This window comes from Marmota monax, unplaced genomic scaffold (genome assembly GCF_021218885.2).
Source record: "Marmota monax isolate L192 unplaced genomic scaffold, Marmota_monax_Labrador192_F-V1.1 WCK01_AAM20220418_F8-fsc00002, whole genome shotgun sequence".
In the NCBI taxonomy this organism is placed as follows: domain Eukaryota; kingdom Metazoa; phylum Chordata; class Mammalia; order Rodentia; family Sciuridae; genus Marmota; species Marmota monax.
The window spans coordinates 23,362,187-23,380,351 of record NW_026693571.1 but is presented as its reverse complement, the minus strand read 5'-3'; the positions used below and the strand labels follow the sequence as shown (position 1 = coordinate 23,380,351).

General features: G+C 35.3%; 1 protein-coding gene across 1 annotated transcript in view; it reads left to right on the top strand.

The window, feature by feature from the left end:
- Positions 1–18,165, top strand: part of Grid2 (glutamate ionotropic receptor delta type subunit 2) — a 1,437,644-nt gene that overhangs the window by 1,296,765 nt on the left and 122,714 nt on the right. The window contains exon 14 of the mRNA XM_046459106.2: positions 10,217–10,383. Coding sequence (XP_046315062.1) covers positions 10,217–10,383 — 167 coding nt within the window. The remainder of the gene's footprint in view (positions 1–10,216; positions 10,384–18,165) is intronic.

Here is an 18,165-nt window from a genome sequence, read left to right as displayed (position 1 = left end):
GGGCTTCTGCAGTTATTATGGGAGGCTATGCTGCCTAATAAATTTTCTTTTTAAAGCGCTTTCAGTGCTAGTTTATGATGGAGATGTTGGAACAGGGGCAAACAGGCAAGAGCAGTCCACAGAGGAAGTGAAATACGTCACAGTCCATAACATGATAAGGAGCACAGGTGCAGGTTTTGAAAATACATTTTCCCATCCTTCACTTTACTTGGCAAGAAATGCAAATATTTGAGAGAATAACAGTGAATGTTTACAGTTCTTCACTTGACAGATGGAATACTGAAAACGAAAAAAAAAAACTCTTGTGCATGAACAAGAAATGTTCTTCAAAGAGTATCTGTGTTTAATCAGTTACTCACTACAGATATGGAACTTAAATATTTGGGGTTTTATTGTACAACTGTTTTGGTTACCAGAATATTTGAGCAGACTATCTAGTTCTCCTCAATGACAATTTTCCATTTCTTTAAACTACTTTAAATAGAAGCTGTTCTTATGACACTTACCAAAATATGATTGCGCTACAGCAATCTAGTACTGGACATATCTCTACTACCAAGTTATAAACAGCTTGAGGAAAGGGGCTCAAGTTTTGCCTTGATATCCCTTATTTACTTACCTTTAAGATCTTAGAATTGGAGAATGAATATTGTTAGTAAAATTGACTTTAAAAGAAATTCTGGGCAAATAATATAGGAATAGAAACAAAACCTAGCTCTCTGTGTTTTCTCAGAAATGAGAAACATATCACAGGCTATTTGTATCTCAACCATTCTGAGGACACAGGTGCTGAGTATCAATAGCTACTGCTGTTCATCAGTCACCACAGCACCTTAGCATCTCCACCTCGGGTTACAGAGATTGATAACATTGGAGGTAGATGTCACTTTGGATTTTTTTTTTCACAATGGGACTTGTAATATGTTAAGATGAAGCATCCAAATTCACCTTTATTTAACCTAGTATGAAGCACTCTGTTGGTATAGAATCCACTGGTAAATAATTTAGTGACATACAATTCAGCCGGCTATCCAAACATGACCTCAAGAATAAGGGCTAGTTGAAAAATTTTGAGAAATATACATCACCTAGTCAGATGGATTTAAAATTTCCTAGAATAACCCTTCAATTGTTATTCTCTTGAAAGGTGACTTTAGATTTTGCTGATGAGTATTTTCTAGATGGTTTTAATTTGACGGTTAAAAATCATCCAAGACAGTGATTGCATGTTTTAGTTGATGAAAAAGGCCAGGGGCATTTTTAAAAGCTAAAATACTTTGGGTTACTAGGTAACATTTCATTGGCATTGCTACAGGCTATAATCATACTGTGTTTTAATGCTCCTCTTTTAAAAAATTCATTCATAATGCTCTGTACCATTAAATTGCTAGAAACAACATATATAATGGCAATGATAATGTTACTATACATTTAAATAGAAATCCACAGTTCACAAAGCAGTAACAATAATGCTAGAACACTTTTCTAACAGCAAAGTAATAAGTCCCCAACTGGGTAAGTCCTTGGAGGATTGTAAAGAAGCTGCAAGAAATTCCAGGAGGCCAGAGTGGTGGTTTGAAACAGAAGAGAGTTGCAAAAATCAAAGTAGGTTTCTAGAGGAAGCTTCAAGGTCACTACTCTGTATTGTTGTTGGTTTAGACCTAGGAAGCTTAGAAGCAGATCTGAAAGTTTGTGTCTAGTGCAAAGGATCAGAGAAAGGGAGAAGGTTATTTTATGGCTATGAAAAGTCAGTGCAAAGAAAACCTAATCAAGTATTTCTTGTCTCTCCCACTATACTCCAGGAATCTCTCAGTGCTTAGAATTTTATTGTCTCATGTATGTAAAATTATTCCTCATTATATTACTCACTTTTTATCACCTGCATCAGTAGTATTCAAAAAGTGGTATGCACAAACTGTCAAGGTGGCTAAAATGCACATTCTCAGTTCTTAAACCTCAAGCATTTAATTCAGTATGTTGGTGACTACATCTTGAATCTGGGTTTCTCATATAAGATGCCCCAGGTAATTGTGAGAAACACTGAACTGTGGTACCTGACATAGTGCCTAAAGCAGTATGCACTCCATAAATAGTACTGACTATCAATATGGATGCTTTCTTCAGTAGAAAAACTTTAATCTAATTTATTACCTTAGGGTCTGGTTGGGGTCCACCCTCAACAAAAGATGGCATGTATCCACTGAGCACATGTAACTTGTCTAAAGGTTTTAGGCCACTCATTATTTCATGCAAAAATCTTTATTGAGAAAGAAAACATATTTTAAAAGGGGGAAGTTTAATATCAACTATTTCTTTTATAGTTTATTCCATTACTTTCATGTTTAGGTATCCCATTCTTTTTCCAGTGTCAGAAAAATGCAATCCTACATGTTCTTCTAGTTTCACTTTTTAATTTTTTACTTGGGTCAATTTATTCATTGTATTTAACTTATTATACTACAGAAATTTGTTTTATGTAACATGATGTAGTGCTTTAATATTGACCTTTTGGAAATAACCAGCTGTCTCAGTCTCATTTTTTGAATTTTAATATTTGTCACAATAATTTAAATTATAGTCTTCATAATACAGCTTTTATACGACATTTATATATTTTTATAATAATATGCTTTTTTCTGTTTTATTTATTTTTTAAATTGTCAAACAAGTTCTGTGATATTTTATTTTTAGACTTTATAATGTGTTTAATTAGCATTCTACATCTCCAATTATTATTTTTCATTTTCATAATTTGTTTACCATTCTCATCCATTTTATTCCAATTAAATTTCCAAAGATCTTAATAAATCCTAAAATGTCCTTTAGGTTTCATCTAATATTACATTAAGTTTCAAGTAATCTGAGGAAAACTGACATTTATTTTGTAATTGGATCGACATCTTTTTAGGAATACACTATCTTTTATCCAGAAGAGATTTCAAGTCTTCTGTCAGGTGTTGGAGTATTTTTAATACTGCTCATACTCATTGATCATTAAATTTCTCACTAAGTATTTATATTTTGTGTAAATGATATTTTTCTCAAATTATTTATGATCTTTTATTGATGAATTAATAGAACAGCAAACAATTTGTATATATACATTTTTAACCTCTTAGTACACACTATTTTCTTGACTTTAATAATAGTGTCATTAAAGTTTCAGCTTTCAATAGATTTGCAAATTGTTTATTCTATATCTCACTAAAGACAAATCTTTATCCTTCTTAGTTTACAAGTAGAAAGATAAGTGTTTTGTTTTGCTAAATGCCTTTCTGATGTCTGTTGAAAGATCATTGAAAATTTTTATAAAGCCTCATTTATAAGACATATTATCCCAGTAACCTTCTGAATGCTAAACCAGTGCTGCTTTTCCTTGTTTAATAATGCTATAATATTCTTTTACTTTAAATAAATTAACTTTAAATTTAATTATTAGTTCTACTTCTTTTATGAATTCATTAAATTCAATTTTTGTATTTAACACAATTCTAAATGTATACTATTTATAGGTTTAAGACAATTTCTTTTTTTGTGGTAATTTGGAGTTAGGATATGAATGCTTACTGAGAAGGAAAAAAGTAGCACATGACCCAGAATAAAATAGTGTTTCCTAAATGATGATATAAAAGGCTGTAATTTTTTTCCCTTACTGCAGTGCCCACCAAGGGGCATTTAAGTCCAACTGTAAGACACCTTTAAACCACATGTGCCAATAGATTAATTTAGAAGGACATGGGACAGGAAATCCTTATCAGCAGGGAGTGTTAGTTGTTTCTCTTCAATGTAAGTTGTGAGCATTTATTTATAATATAGGTCATGTGCAATGGGATCCCATATTGGGTATGCAGAAACCTGCCTGAAATGGAAACCTAATAACCCAGTAGAGTCAGTATCTCTTTTTTTTTTTTTTTTTCACTCTTCCTAAATGTTTTATTGTAAAAGCTTGGCAATAGTTTTTATTTTTTTTTTAATTTTTTATTGTTGGCTGTTCAAAACATTACATAGTTCTTGATATATCATATTTCACAATTTGATTCAAGTGGGTTATGAGCTCCCATTTTTACCCCATATACAGATTGCAGAATCACATCAGTTACACATCCATTGATTTACATATTGCCATACCAGTGTCTGTTGTATTCTGCTGCCTTTCCTATCCTCTACTATCCCCCCTCCCCTCCCCTCCCCTCCCCTCCCCTCCCCTCTTCTCTCTCTGCTCCCTCTACTGACATTCGTTTGTCCCCCTTATATTATTTTTCCCCTTCCCCTCACTTCCTCTTGTATGTACTTTTGTATAACTCTGAGGGTCTCCTTCCATTTTCATGCATTTTCCCTTCTCTCTCCCTTTCCCTCCCACCTCTCATCCCTGTTTAATGTTAATCTTCTTCTCATGCTCTTCGACCCTACTCTGTTCTTAGTTACTCTCCTTATATCAAAGAAGACATTTGGCATTTGTTTTTTAGGGATTGGCTAGCTTCACTTAGCATAATCTGCTCTAATGCCATCCATTTCCCTGTAAATTCTATGATTTTGTCATTTTTTAATGCAGAGTAATACTCCATTGTGTATAAATGCCACATTTTTTTTTATCCATTCATCCATTGAAGGGCATCTAGGTTGGTTCCACAGTCTAGCTATTGTGAATTGTGCTGCTATGAACATCGATGTAGCAGTGTCCCTGTAGCATGCTCTTTTTAGGTCTTTAGGGAATAGACCGAGAAGGGGAATAGCTGGGTCAAATGGTGGCTCCATTCCCAGCTTTCCAAGAAATCTCCATACTGCTTTCCAAATTGGCTGCACCAATTTGCAGTCCCACCAGCAATGTACAAGTGTACCCTTTTCCCCACATCCTCGCCAGCACTTGTGGTTGTTTGACTTCATAATGGCTGCCAATCTAACTGGAGTGAGATGGTATCTTAGGGTGGTTTTGATTTGCATTTCTCTGACTGCTAGAGATGGTGAGCATTTTTTCATGTACTTGTTGATTGATTGTATGTCCTCCTCTGAGAAGTGTCTGTTCAGGTCCTTGGCCCATTTGTTGATTGGGTTGTTTGTTCTCTTATTGTCTAATTTTTTGAGTTCTTTGTATACTCTGGATATTAGGGCTCTATCTGCAGTGTGAGGAGTAAAGATTTGTTCCCAGGATGTAGGCTCTCTATTTACCTCTCTTATTGCTTCTTTTGCTGAGAAAAAACTTTTTAGTTTGAGTAAGTCCCATTTGTTGATTCTACTTATTAACTTTTGTGCTATGGGTGTCCTATTGAGGAATTTGGAGCCCGACCCCACAGTATGTAGATCGTAGCCAACTTTTTCTTCTATCAGACGGCGTGTCTCTGATTTGATATCAAGCTCCTTGATCCATTTTGAATTCACTTTTGTGCATGGCGAGAGAAAGGGATTCAGTTTCATTTTGTTGCATATGGATTTCCAGTTTTCCCAGCACCATTTGTTGAAGATGCTATCCTTGCTCCATTGCATGCTTTTAGCCCCTTTATCAAATATAAGGTAGTTGTAGTTTTGTGGATTGGTTTCTGTGTCCTCTATTCTGTACCATTGGTCCACCCGCCTGTTTTGGTACCAGTACCATGCTGTTTTTGTTACTATTGCTCTGTAGTATAGTTTGAAGTCTGGTATCGCTATACCGCCTGATTCACACTTCCTGCTTAGCATTGTTTTTGCTATTCTGGGTCTTTTATTTTTCCATATGAATTTCATGATTGCTTTCTCTATTTCTACAAGAAATGCCATTGGGATTTTGATTGGCATTGCATTAAACCTATAGAGAACTTTTGGTAATATCGCCATTTTGATGATGTTAGTTCTGCCTATCCATGAACAGGGTATATTTTTCCATCTTCTAAGATCTTCTTCTATTTCTCTCTTTAGGGTTCTGTAGTTTTCATTGTATAAGTCTTTCACCTCTTTTGTTAGGCTGATTCCCAAGTATTTTATTTTTTTTGAAGATATTGTGAATGGAGTGGTTGTCCTCATTTCCACTTCAGAGGATTTGTCGCTGATATACAGGAATGCCTTTGATTTATGCGTGTTGATTTTATATCCTGCCACTTTGCTGAATTCATTTATTAGCTCTAATAGTTTCTTTGTAGACCCTTTTGGGTCTGCTAGGTATAGAATCATGTCATCTGCAAATAGTGATAATTTAAGTTCTTCTTTTCCTATTTTTATGCCTTTAATTTCTTTCGTCTGTCTAATTGCTCTGGCCAGTGTTTCGAGAACTATGTTGAACAGAAGTGGTGAGAGAGGGCATCCCTGTCTTGTTCCAGATTTTAGAGGGAATGCCTTCAATTTTTCTCCATTCAGAATGATGCTAGCCTGAGGCTTAGCATAGATTGCTTTTACAATATTGAGGTATGTTCCTGTTATCCCTAGTTTTTCTAGAGTTTTGAACATAAAGGGATGCTGTACTTTGTAGAAAGCTTTTTCCGCATCTATCGAGATGATCATATGATTCTTATTTTTAAGTCTATTGATGTGGTGAATAACATTTATTGATTTCCATATATTGAACCAGCCTTGCATCCCAGGGATGAATCCTACTTGATCATGGTGCACAATTTTTTTGATAAGTTTTTGTATCCGAGTGGCCAGAATTTTATTGAGGATTTTTGCATCTAGGTTCATTAGAGATATTGGTCTGTAGTTTTCTTTCTTTGAAGTGTCTTTGTCTGGTTTAGGTATCAGGGTGATGTTGGCCTCATAGAATGAATTTGGAAGTTCTCCCTCTTTTTCTATTTCCCGAAGTAGCTTGAAAGGTATTGGTATTAGTTCCTCTTTAAAGGTTTTGTAAAACTCTGCTGTATACCCATCCGGTCCTGGGCTTTTCTTAGTTGGTAGTCTTTTGATGGTTTCTTCTATTTCCTCAATTGATATTGGTCTGTTTAGGTTGTCTATATCCTCCTGACTCAATCTGGGCAGATCATATGACTTAAGAAATTTATCTATGCCTTCACTATCTTCTAATTTATTGGAGTATAAGGATTCAAAATAATTTTTGATTATCTTCTGTATTTCTGAAGTGTCTGTTGTGATATTGCCTCTTTCATCCCGTATGTTAGTAATTTGAGTTCTCTCTCTTCTTCTCTTCGCTAGCATGGCTAAGGGTCTGTCGATTTTGTTTATTTTTTCAAAGAACCAACTTTTAGTTTTGTCAATTTTTTCAATTGTTTCTTTTGTTTCGATTTCATTAATTTCAGCTCTGATTTTAATTATTTCTTGCCTTCTACTTCTTTTGCTGTTGTTTTGCTCTTCTTTTTCTAGGATTTTGAGATGAAGTATGAGATCATTTATTTGTTGGTTTTTTCTTTTTTTAAGGAATGAACTCCAAGCAATGAATTTTCCTCTTAGAACTGCTTTCAATGTGTCCCATAGATTCCGATATGTTGTGTCTGTGTTTTCATTAATCTCTAAGAATTTTTTAATTTCTTCCTTGATGTCTTCTATAACCCATTGATCATTCAGTAACCTATTGTTCATTCTCCAAGTGATGTATTCTTTTCCCTTCCTTCTTTTATGTTGATTTTCAGTTCCATTCCATTATGATCAGATAGGACGCATGGTATTATCTCTACTCCTTTATATTGTCTAAGAGTTTCCCTGTGACATAATATATGATCTATTTTTGAGAAGGATCCATGTGCTGCTGAGAAAAAAGTGTAACTGCTTGATGTTGGGTGGTATATTCTATATATGTCAATTAAGTCTAGGTTATTAATTGTGTTATTGAGTTCTATAGTTTCCTTATTCAACTTTTGTTTGGAAGATCTGTCCAGTGGTGATAGAGGTGTGTTGAAGTCTCCCATGATTATTGTATGGTGGTCTATTAGACTCTTGAACTTGAGAAGAGTTTGTTTGATGAACATAGCTGCACCATTGTTTGGGGCATATATATTTATGATTGTTATGTCTTGTTGGTGTATGGTTCCCTTGAGCAGTATGTAGTGTCCCTCTTTATCCCTTTTGATTAACTTTGGCTTGAAATCTATTTTATTTGATATGAGTATGGATACTCCTGCTTGTTTCCGAAGTCCATATGAGTGATATGATTTTTCCCAACCTTTCACCTTCAGCCTATGTATGTCTTTTCCTATCAAATGCGTCTCCTGTAGGCAGCATATTGTTGGGTCTTGTTTTGTGATCCATTCTACTAGCCTGTGTCTCTTGATTGGTGAGTTTAAGCCATTAACATTTAGGGTTATTATTGAGATATGGGTTGTTCTTCCAGCCATATTTGTTTATTTATGTTACTAAACATGGTTTGTTTTCCTCTTTGATTATTTTCCCCCCTTTAGTGTCCTACCTCCCACTGTTGGTTTTCATTGTTATTTTCCATTTCCTCTTCCTGTAATGTTTTGCCAAGGATGTTTTGAAGAGATGGTTTTCTAGCTGCAAATTCTTTTAACTTTTGTTTATCGTGGAAGGTTTTAATTTCATCTTCCATCCTGAAGCTTAATTTCGCTGGAAACACAATTCTTGGTTGGAACCCATTTTCTTTCAGTGTTTGAAATATGTTATTCCAGGATCTTCTAGTTTTCAGAGTCTGTGTTGAAAGATCAGCTGTTATCCTGATTGGCTTACCCCTAAATGTGATCTGCTTCCTTTCTCTTGTAGCTTTTAAAATTCTCTCCTTATTCTGTATGTTGGGCATCTTCATTATAATGTGTCTAGGTGTGGGTCTCTTATGATTTTGCACATTCGGCATCCTGTAGGCTTCTAGGGTTTGGGGTTCTGTCTCATTCTTCAAGTCTGGGAAGTTTTCTCGTATTATTTCATTGAATAGATTGCTCATTCCTTTGGTTTGAAACTCTGTCCCTTCTTGTATCCCAATGACTCTTAAATTTGGTCTCTTGATGTTATCCCATATTTCTTGGATGTTCTGCTCATGGTTTCTTAACAGTCTTGCTAAGCTGTCTATGTTCTTTTCAAGTTGAAATACTTTATCTTCATTGTCTGATGTTCTGTCTTCTAAGTGTTCTACTCTGCTGGTAGTATTCTCAATTGAGTTTTTAAGTTGGCTTATTGCTTCCTGCATTTCTAGGATTTCTGTTTGTTTGTTTTTTATAACCTCTATTTCCCTGTATAGTTGATCTTTTGCTTCTTGGATTTGTTTATGTAATTCATTGTTGAAGTGATCTTTCATTGTCTGATTTTGCTGTCTGATGTCTTCCTTGAGACTCCAGATCATCTGAAGCATGTATATCCTGAATTCTTTATCTGACATTCCATCTGCTGCAGCTATTACCTCTTCTAACGTTGAGTTGACCTGCAATGCTTGTGGTCCTTTCTTTCCTTGTCTCTTCATACTGTTCGCGTTCCTTTCTACTTGGTGAAACTGTTGTGCTATTGAATTTTCCCCCTATAAATTTATATTGGTCTTGTATAGTTGCAAAGTCTCCCTCGCAGGCGCGGGCGGCGGCTCTGTCCCTCTGCGGGCCGCTAGGCTTGTTCTGTCGGTGGTCACAGTTCTGTCTACTTTGCAGGTGCAGGCAGCGGCACTGCCCCTCTGCAGGCCTCTGGGGCTGTACTGCCAGTGGGTCGCAGGTCCGCCTACCTTGCAGGCGCGGTGGGGGGGGCGGCTCTACCCTTCCTCAGGCCACTGGGCCTGTTCTGTCTCTCGGTTGCAGGTCTGGCCTGTTCTGATGGTGGTCACAGTTCCGTCTACCTTGCAGGCGCAGGGGGGAGGGGGCGGCTCTGCCTCTCAGCAGGTCGCTGCTCCTCTTCTGCCGGTGGGTCGCAGGCCCGCCTACCTTGCAGGAGTGATTGGAAGCTCTGTCCCGCCGCGGGCCACTGGGCTTTTTCTGTCGGTGGTCACAGTTCCCCTACCTGGCAGGCGAGTCAGTATCTCTTGTAACAACTCCAAAGGCGTAGTCTTCAGGATTCCCAAAAGAAAAAGCCCAGTTACAAAAGTCACCGAACTCAGAAACTCAGAGACATGTCTTCTTTTCTTTCATTTATAATGATCCCCTGAGTGGTAAATAATCACTACAAGCAATGTTACCTAGATGCATATTTAACATTCCATCTTTATTATATCTCTAAGAAAACAGAGTTATAAATTAACCAAATCCATCAAAATAATTGTTTATTTAGACATATGTGCCTTTTTTTTAACCAATGTAATCTTTTTTGTCAAATTTTTGTTACTTGTAATTCCAACTTTAATTACTATTTTCTTCTTTTTTCCATATTTTTACAGGTAAAATATGGAAATTATGCTTTTGTATGGGATGCAGCTGTATTGGAATATGTGGCTATCAATGATCCAGACTGTTCATTTTACACCATTGGGAATACCGTTGCTGATCGGGGATATGGAATTGCATTGCAACATGGCAGTCCTTACCGGGATGTATTTTCACAAAGGTAAGATTATCATACTATCAAAATAAGGAGAAAAAAAATTTAAATACAAATAATTTACTTGGTTACCCAGTCTGATTTATTACATTTTGTTTTCTTTGTTAGAAGTGTGTTTTAAAAGATAGCTAAAAGTGACTATCCTATAAAACATTTATTTCGCAAAACATGAACTGAAGTACTATTTTTGTTATAAATAGAAAATTTGCTTCATATTATTTGTTTTACTCTCAAAAATTTGATATGCCAAAGAAAGTAAAAACATTACTAATTTCAATGAGAACTTAATTAAGCAGACTAGTGTCTCAGTTTTTAGAGACCAAACATCACAGAGTTAGGAAAACTAATTCATTTCTAAGTACACAAAACTTCAGAACCAAGTTTAGGTTCTGATATACTGAAGCACATAATGATAAGAAAACTTCCATCTGAATTTTGTAAAAGAAAAGGATAAGAATTTTAAAGTCCCCATTTGGTATCAAAGTGGAGATGAAACTGACATCAGAGAGACTGCTTATTAAGAAATTACACCCAACTCCAAATTAGAATTTTTTATTATAAGCAAATTGCTCACAAAATATTTTAAAATAAATATTTTAGATTAACAATATATATGAAGACATGGGCCTAAAAGGGATTCACAAAGACATTTCATTCTATCTACTACCAAGTAAGATCAGGCTTTAGAGGGAATATCTTCCAGGTAGAAGTGTATCTCATGTAACACTCACAGTACACTTTATTTTTTAGATAGTCTTCTACCTGCTCTCTGAAAGTTAATGCCAGACCAGGAGGGCAGTCAGTTACAGATAGTGCCAATGCCCCAAATTTCAAATGATTTGAATTCTATTTCTCCAAATTGTAGAACAATAAAAAGCCAGGAATTTCATGTTTTAAAGAGAGAGAGGGAGAGAACTGGAAATTATTAGTTTGCAATGTGTGTCATAACTCTTTCATTAGCTAACCATAAAAAGCTAACCTCTTTCCTTTTCTGCAAAAAAAAGGAAGTTAGATTAATTCTAAGGTTCTTTATTCATCAGTTTTTCTGTGTAGCAAAAAATCTCCAGGGTATCAGTGACATAAATTATTTCTCATTGATGAAACATGAAGGCTGTGATTTGGCAATGTTTCTGCTGCAGGCAGTGGGTCAACTGCAGATCTGCTCTCTGCAGTTTCTAATGCCAGAGCCCCAGTGGAAGAAACATCCCAGTCTGGATCAGGCTATTCTCATTACAAAGAGCAGTTGCAAAAGAGGCTGGCAGAAACCCACAGTGCCTCCTGCACTTCTTGATTGGACATGGCACATGTCCCATCCACCCACAGACCTCTAACTAAAGCAAGTCCCATGGCCAAGCCCAAAATCAATGGGGCGGATTAAGTGTACTTATTCCACATAAAGGAAAAGAGGGAATGAATAAATATGAACAATAAAACAATCTACCAGTGGTACCTTCTGGTTCTAAATAAATTCTAAGTATATGACAAAAGTAAAATATGCCTAAACTGAAAAGTAAAATATTAAGGTATAAATAATAATTAATCAATCAAAATACACTTACTGATGAGCAGATTCGAAGGGGAACAACCTGGAAAGTCAATTACACCATAGGGAAATTGCCTCGAAGGCATTTACAGTCTACTTGGAAATACAAAACCCATTTACATGCATGTATACGGTCCTGGGTTTGATCTCCAACATGGAAATACATACATAGATAACTAAATAAATAAATTGTATGAAACAGTAAACAGTACAGACATTTCAGAAAATGTGCGTTTATGCATGTATCTGTATATAAATATCAGCATTGCTTATCTATATTGTGTTAAATGGTGTACATGAGATATTGAAAGAACCGAACAGTATACAGAATGAAGAGTTAAGCAAAGGAAATGTGAGTAAAAGCTCCCTGGAGAAGGTAAGCTTTAAACTTGATCTTGAAGGATCAGCAGAGATTACTTGAGCTGGAAGCAAAAATAAATGAATAAATAAATAATTCTTGGAGTAATAATAAAGACTGCAAAAAAAAAAAAAGAAGTAGAAGACAGTAGAATGCGTTGAGGAAGAGCAAGGACATTGAGTTACTGGGAAAGGAAATTTGAAGTTTAGAATTCATATTGTAGGCCAATATGAAGCTCCAAAAGACTTTGATCTATTCTGGAGCCAAAGGTAAAATGAAGAAGGTGACATATTCAGGGAAGGTTGTTCTAGTTTTGACATGAAGGATGAATTGAATGAGCCAAGACTAGAGCAAACCTGAAGGAACGTGATAATGAAGGCCTCGTCTGGAGTTGGGCAGGGTGAACCAGGAGGAAAGAGCAGATGGAAAAGACCTTTCTGAGGGAAGAAGCACAACATTGTTTTAGACTCAGATATAAAGATGGAAAAGCATGATTGAATGAAAAGAGATGTAGGGTCTCATGGCGAAGATCAGCAGAAAAGTTTCAGTCTATAACCTGACTTAGATCACTGAGAAAAGGATTATTGGTTATTTATTGTGGTTAATTGGCTTGTTATCACTAAAGGTGTTGCTTCTTTCCAGATGTGATTTCTGAGTCTTTTATGTTAAAATAAAAATTGCAATTAAAGAAATATTCAGTAAGTCACATCTTGTTCCATTTTTTATTCTCCTTGTGGTGCTTTACACATCAGAGATTGTAATTCAAAGAAAGGTACTCTAGTGAAAGGTTGAAAAGTGATATTAAAAATTGAGCAGTATTTTCCCTTTGTTTGATAAGCATGATAGATACTGGAGACTTAAATTGTCCATTTCTGTGGAGTTCCTTAGTAATGACACCCTGCATCCTGGTTCCCTGGACATCTGGAGGAAGGGAGAGCCAGGATAGAGACATGACCTGGCAGTCATATTCCTAATGATCTCTTTATGCACATGCACCACATTAATTTATGACTCAAAATCTCTGCCCGAATTCAGAAAGAATTTGCACCCGTCCCCTTCTTCTATAGCCATTAGGGAAAAGAGTTCTTCTTTTTTATCAACTGATTTTAAAATTCACAGATGAATTAAATTTAACCATTGTAGTATACTTTGGAAATTATTACATGCAGCTTTGAAACATCAAGCCTGTTGCGTTGGCTAGATCATGGCTGTTGTCATTATTTTCAAAGAAAATTATAATATTCTGAGTGATTTTTTTTCAGTACTGGAAATTGAATCCAGGGTCTCCATAACCAATAAGCTAAATCCACAGCCTTTTAATTGTTTATTTTGAGACAGGGTATCACTGAGTTGCTCAGTTTGGTCCCAAACTTGCAATCCTCCTGCCTCAACCTCCTGAGTTCTTGGGATTGCAGGTGTATGCCACCTCACCCAATTCTGGGTGATTTTTTTCAAATATTGATTTTTTTCCAGTGAATTTATGCCTATCTCAAAGAAATTTAATGTGTTAAGTATTATATCTAAAATAAATAATATGTGTTGATATAGTAACTATATTTATTATCAGCTGTTTGCCAGGTAATTTTATATGCCTGCTTCTTACACTTTATTTCTTAGGTCCTCCTCGTGTTGGTAAGCTACTTGAATTCAGGCATATGTTGGCATATCCCTGATGCCTACCTCCAGGTCTAGCACATAGTAAATACTCAATAAATATATCATACCTGTGTAAAGGATCTACCTAACTCTTTGGTTAGAGATAATCCTATTTATTTATACACATATAAATATTTATGCTTTTGATTCATTGATAATTTTTAAAGTCTCCTCTTTTGTTATTGTAATTATTGTTCTTTCTTGGTTTTTACAATTGTTCATATAGTGAGTAAAAATAAGAAGAAATAGGAAACAGAGCACTTGTCTTCCTTTCTTCCCAACCCTGTACTGTAAGAACATTTATGCTTTACTTCCCACAAGGGAAAGAAAACGTTCCTTTAACTTGAAAACATGGTCATAATCCTTTTACTTCCCATCCAGAATGGGTACTTTTCAAGCATTTCATTCCCTATTCAGGAAGGAAAGAAAACAGCCTGCATTAATTGTCCATTTAGAGGTTCCAGGATCATACAGCTGGCTGACACTCCATTCACAGTTGGCTACAAGGATCTCTCGCAAGGGTAATTACAACAAGAAGTTAAAACAGTTAACCAGTTTCCCTGTAGATTATATATATATATATATATATATATAGAACTTGTGTGTGTGTGTGTGTGTGTGTGTAGAGAAATTTTTTAAGAAAGGAAATCAATGAAGTGTAGAATTGAAAAGATTTTATCAGACTAGGAGAATTCAAAGATAAAGAGAATTTGTATATGGGAACAGAAGCATGTAATACACTTAGAAAAACATGAGGAAATTAAAACAGCCTTGTGTGTTGAAGATGGAGCCATTGTGTGATGAGAATGAGCAACTTGACTAGAGATGGTATTGGTAGAGGAATATAGGAAGAGAAGCTAATAGCGAATATGAAACAGAGTTCCAATAGCTGCTACTTATTAAGTATCTACTATGCTAATGATGTGATGTGTTTCCTATAATACTTGCTACAACTCTGTGGATTGTGTTACATAAATTTGAGGAATTTACATAACTTTGAAACTCCAATTCAAAGTTAAGTATCTTGCCAAAGCCACACAGCTAGTAACAAGCAGAGCTGGGCCTCAAACCCCAACTGGAGACGATGTCCTTGTTTGCCCTGCACCAGCCTCATGGGCTCTGAAGAGAGGAATTTTCTATATAGAGGAGCATCCAGGGAGACTGGGTTTTAGGTCAGACAAAGACAGAGCTTAATTCTAGGAGGCCATTTACAAGACTGTTGGGCTACTCTAGCTGGGAAGCAGTGAGCAAATTCTCATAGGGAATGAGAAGAAAGGACTCCAGTGACCACAAAGACCTCCTCCCTTCTCCTGGTCCTTCCAGCTCTTATTTCAACCTCTTGATAGGCCACAGTTCCATTTCTAGGTAAAATTAACCATAAAACGAGTCTAGAAAAGTGTTAATTATTTTTCATTCATGGTAATTTCCTAAAAATCTACTAGTAGATATTTATTTCAAAGAAACTTTCAATATAGATTTTTGTTTTGTCATTTTTCAAATCACATTCACATGTACCCAGTAATATTGTTCTTCTTTCTCACTGCATGCAAAACATTATTTTTTAAAAATTATATGTGTGTATGTACATATATATATATACATGTATGTGTATGTGTGTGTGTGTGTGTGTGTGTGTATATATATATATATATATATATATATATATAAAATTTTAAACCCAACTGATTTCATTTTATCTACATTTTTGTTTTATTTTTTTTTAAAATGAGAATTTTAATTTCACACAATTATAGATTGACAGTTATAAGAATTCATAGAGAAATTCATAGAAAAATCTACTCGTTTTTCCCCAAGATAACATCGCACCAACTACACGTAGCACAATAGATGTAGCACAATATCACAATCTGAATATTGACGTTGGCTGGTACAGAATACTTGTATTCTCACAGGATCCCACAGGTTGCCTGTCTATAGCCACACCCACTTCCCTCTCACCCCCACCCACCTAAAGCCCTAGAGTCTTTAAGAGGTTCTCCATTTCTGTAATTTTAATCATTTCAATAATGTTATGTAAAGCTGTACAGAATGTAATCTTTTAGGATTGACTTTTTTCACTCAGCATAACTCTATGGAGACTGATCTAGGTTGTTCGTATCAGCAGTTTGGTGTTTTTTATTTCTACTTCACAGTATGGATGAATCACTGTTTAACCACCCATTTATGGATGGACATCTGGGCTGCTTTGAGTTTTTGGTTATTATGAATAAAGTTGTCATGTCTGGGTTTCATTTCTCTGGAATGTAAGTTTTCATTTCTCTGAAATAAAAGTTTAGGAAGGCAGTTACTGGGTGAAATAATACATGACAGTTGAACCTAAAGATACGGCTACAGTGTTTTCCAGTGTGGCTGTACCACTGAACATTCCCACCAGCAGATTCTGAGTGGTTCAGTTTCTCAGCATCCTCAACAGCATTTGCTGCTTTTACTCTTTGTCTTAGTCCTTCTGATTGGTGTGTGAAGAGGATCTCAATGCGACTTTAATTTGCATTTCCCTTATGATGTCAGATAACTTTTCCTGTGTTTATTGACCATCCATATATGATACTTCCTCTTTGAGGAAGTGTCTCTTCATGTCCACTTTCTAATTTGTTTTTAATGTTTGTTTGATAGTTCTTTGTGTTTTCTAATTACTAATCCTTTGAAAAACATGTGGTTTGTATTTTCTTCCACACCATAGATTGGTTTTACTTCTTAACAAGGTTTACACAAAGCAAAAGTTTTTAATTTTGATGGAATCCAATTTATTGATTTTTCCTTTCATGGGTTGTATTTTGGTGCTGAAACTAAGGTACATTTTTGTTTTAGATCAAGAAAACAAGATAGTTAGGTGGGTATGTTTACAAAAAGTAAAAAAGGAAAATGTTTGAAAAGTCTCAAAATAAAAGCAGGAAAGAACATGCAAGTTTCACTTTCAAATCGAGATAGCATTAGAATAAATAATGTATATTTATTACAGATTTATACACTATTTTATTTTTAAATTTATCCTATAAAATGTGAAAGGAAAGTATCTTCTCATATAATATTCATCTATTGAATAAGGATTAGCTTCTGGAATCTACTGAAAGAAATGTGTTTTTCCTATTCCCTTTAAAATATTTGTTTTAAATTAATAATTCTGAATTTAGAGAACTTTGATGAAAGATAAAAAAATGAGTATGCTTATTTGTCAGTCATTTTCATCTTGCTTCCCAAATCTTTCTGGAACTGTTTAATGACTAATACCTGTGAGTTTTACCAGTTACCCTGACTGCTGCTTCTAGTGTAGACCCTAAATAATTTACTTTTATTTTAGTGCTTAGTCTAAAAGGTGGGAGAGTTAGTATAGTTGTTAATATATCTAGTGCATATTTTGAAAATATTCATCATGCAGACATTATATGTATGATTTTTTAAAAAAAAATTTATTTATTCTGATTTGTTATACATGACAACAGAATGCATTTCAATTCATAGTACACATATAGAGCACAATTTTTCATTTCTCTGATTGTACACAAAGTAGAGTCACACCATTTGTGTCTTCATACATGTATTTAGGATAATGATGTCCATCTCATTCCACCATCTTTCCTACCCCAGTGTCCCCTCCCTTCCCTTCCCTCTCTTTTCCCTATCCAAAGTTCCTCCATTCTTCCCATCCCCTCCATCCCCATTATGAGTCAGCATCCTCATATAAGAGAAAACATTTGGCTTTTGATTTGGGGGGCATTGGCTTACTTCACTTAGCATAATATTCTCCAACTCCATCCATTTACCTGCAAATGCCATGATTTTATTCTCTTTTAATGCTGAGTAATATTCCATTATGTATATATACCACAGTTTCCTTATCCATTCATCTATTGAAGGGCATCTGGGTTTCCACAGTTTAGCTATTGTGAATTGAGCTGGCAAAAACATAGATGTGGCTACATTATGATAGTATGTTGATTTTAAATCCATTGGGTATAAACTGAGGAGTAGGATAGCTGGATCAAATGGTGGTTCCATTCCAAGTTTTCCAAGGATTCTACATACTGCTTTCCAGATTAGTTGCACCAATTTGCAATCCCACCAGCAATGTATGAGTGTGCCTTTTTTCCCACATTCTCACCAACACTTATTGTTGTTTGTATTCTTAATAGCTGCCATTCTGACTGGAGTGAGATGAAATCTTAGAGCAGTTTTCATTTGCATTTCTCTAATTGCTAGAGATGTTGAACAT